The sequence below is a fragment of the Genypterus blacodes genome, unplaced genomic scaffold (assembly GCF_046128005.1).
Source record: "Genypterus blacodes isolate CSIRO-AG114 ecotype Tasmania unplaced genomic scaffold, CSIRO-AGI_Gbla_v1 ptg000058l_1, whole genome shotgun sequence".
Classification (NCBI taxonomy): domain Eukaryota; kingdom Metazoa; phylum Chordata; class Actinopteri; order Ophidiiformes; family Ophidiidae; genus Genypterus; species Genypterus blacodes.
This window is the reverse complement of record NW_027466870.1, coordinates 7,412,820-7,415,000: the sequence shown is the minus strand read 5'-3', so window position 1 is coordinate 7,415,000 and position 2,181 is coordinate 7,412,820. Positions and strand designations below refer to the sequence as shown.

At 50.6% G+C, this 2,181-nt stretch overlaps 1 protein-coding gene across 1 annotated transcript in view; it reads right to left on the bottom strand.

Moving 5' to 3' along the window:
* Window positions 1–2,181, bottom strand: part of chst14 (carbohydrate (N-acetylgalactosamine 4-0) sulfotransferase 14) — a 2,681-nt gene extending 500 nt beyond the window's left edge. The window contains exons 1-2 of the mRNA XM_076153034.1: window positions 1,755–2,181; window positions 1–1,517 (exon numbers count right to left, since the gene is read on the bottom strand). The exon at window positions 1–1,517 is cut by the window's left edge and continues 500 nt beyond it. Coding sequence (XP_076009149.1) covers window positions 690–1,517; window positions 1,755–2,045 — 1,119 coding nt within the window. The 5' untranslated portion in view covers window positions 2,046–2,181 and the 3' untranslated portion in view covers window positions 1–689. The remainder of the gene's footprint in view (window positions 1,518–1,754) is intronic.

The window sequence follows — 2,181 nt, the reverse complement described above, 5'->3', positions numbered from 1 at the left end:
CAAGGTAACAAATTTACCAAACTGTTATTGTTAAAACAAATTTCCGGCTCTAACACTGAGGTTTAGACTCTGAGGTTTGTGAAGTTGTTCTAAAGTTGTGGTTCTGCTGTCACACTGAGATGAGGCAGGGTTGAACCATGAGAGCCCTTTGGTCCCAGCAGACAATGGAACATTTTTGGTTCTGGATCCCTGTGGTTTTCTGCCATCTGTTCTTTAAATATTGTGTTTTTAATAATGTTTAACTTATTAAATTATTTACCAAAGCAATCGTGCAGTGATGTAACTCTGACATTACTCTGCTGAGCGTCCAGGACTACCAGAATAGATGAGGAAGAGAGAGGAAGAGAGGAAGTGATATGTGACCAAAACATGAACCCCTTACATTCTCCAACGTTCACATGAAGAAATGTTAATACTGTAACTAAAGACACGTCGGTCTGACACGTCGGTCTGACACGCCGGTCACTGTAACGTGATGACATCATCTTGAAATAACCGATTTGATCTACGGCTGATTTAAAGTCTTAGTGGTTCTGAGATCAGACTCCGTCTCTTAATACTCCCTCGCTGTAACAAAGTATAACTGCTATCCAAACACTACTTGTTCTTGTTCCTTAATAAAAAATAGTACAAAGAAATCTCTACAAAAATAATCTTAAAGCTATAAAAGTGTGTGTGTGTGTGCGGCCTTAATGCCTGCAGTACTCAGTGGTTGTGTTGGGGAGAGGATAGGTGAAGAGAGAGAAGTCTAGGATGTACTTAGGCAGCAGTTCTCTCAGCAGCTTCTGAGGTAGACTGCACAGGTAGTAGTGTAGCGTCTCCGCGGTGACCGGCTTGTACCAGGTCTGCCTCTCTGGGAAGTGGATGTAGGGAGGCACGCCAACGCGCTGCAGCACGACTTCTGCGTCGCTCTCCAGACGCTCGTAGGAGCCGATGAAGTCGTAGGACACGGCGCAGGGTTGGCACAGGTTGTAGACAGGCATCCAGTGTTCGTTCATGCGCTCCGCATCTTCATCCAGCAGGTAGTGAACAAACTCGGCAAAGGTCACGTCATCCCCGGTGACCAACGCGTCCTTGGCCCGGCCCTTCCTGTACCGCTTGATGATCTCCACGCCGTACTTCTTCTTGTAGGACTCGATCTCTCCAAACTTGTTCCTGTAGGCCGACAGCAGACGCTCCATGGGCTCCCGCACAAACATGAACTTGAAGTAGTGCTTCAGGCGGTAGCGGATCTCCTCCGGCTTCAGGGAGGAGAGGAACATCAGGTCGCTGCGGTGGTCCATCTTGATGTTGACGTCCACGTTCTCCAGCGCTCCGTTCAGGACTTTGAGGACCCTCTTCCAGTTGGAGCAGGCCACTTTGGGGACGTAGCAGTAGAGGAAGCGGTACTGGTCGTTGACCAGGATGTGCTGCAGCAGGGTCTTCCTCTGCAGCGGGCTGAGGGACCAGACGCTGTGGGGCATGTTCTTCTGACCACACACCGTTCTGATGGTCCGGTTCCGGATCTCGTTGACGATCTAGAGAGAGAGAGGGAGAGTAACACAGAAGGTGAATGAACTTATGGAAGTATTCAGAGCTGCAGCCAGGAGGTTCTGTTGCTTGAATCGGCCTGACCTCGATAGTAAACTGTCATACTTTACACTTTAACTAGCAGCTCTGTACAAACCACAGACCGCCTCAAATCCTTTAATTGTACACTTGGTGGCTCAGTGAATGTTGCGAAATCCCTCCAGCTCTCCTGGTTCCCTCTTTACCTGAGACTCCATGTCCACCGTGGCGGGTCTCTTCCTCTCCGCCTGGATGGAGTCTGAGCGTCGGCCGCTTCCCCGCGGTGGAGGCGTCTCCATACTGTTCAGCATTCCTTTCTCAATCATGAGCAGCAGGCCTCCGGACGCTACGATCACCAGGAACGTGAGGACGGACGGCAGCACGGCGGAGCTGCGACGCGCGGAGACCGACTTCACCGTCGCTCTAAAGTTCATAACCGGCCCGGTGCGCGGCCCCGCGGCCCGTTTCCCGCCGCTGTCCTGTCTGCGCGGAAGCATTCTCGCTCCCGGGCGGAGTTGTGAGGAGTTTCTTTGGTCTGTTAAAGTTTGAACAACCGCTACGTAAAGAAACGCCGTACTTACCACGTACCCATAGTCAACATCTAAAGTTTATGAAGCGTGCGACAATATAATG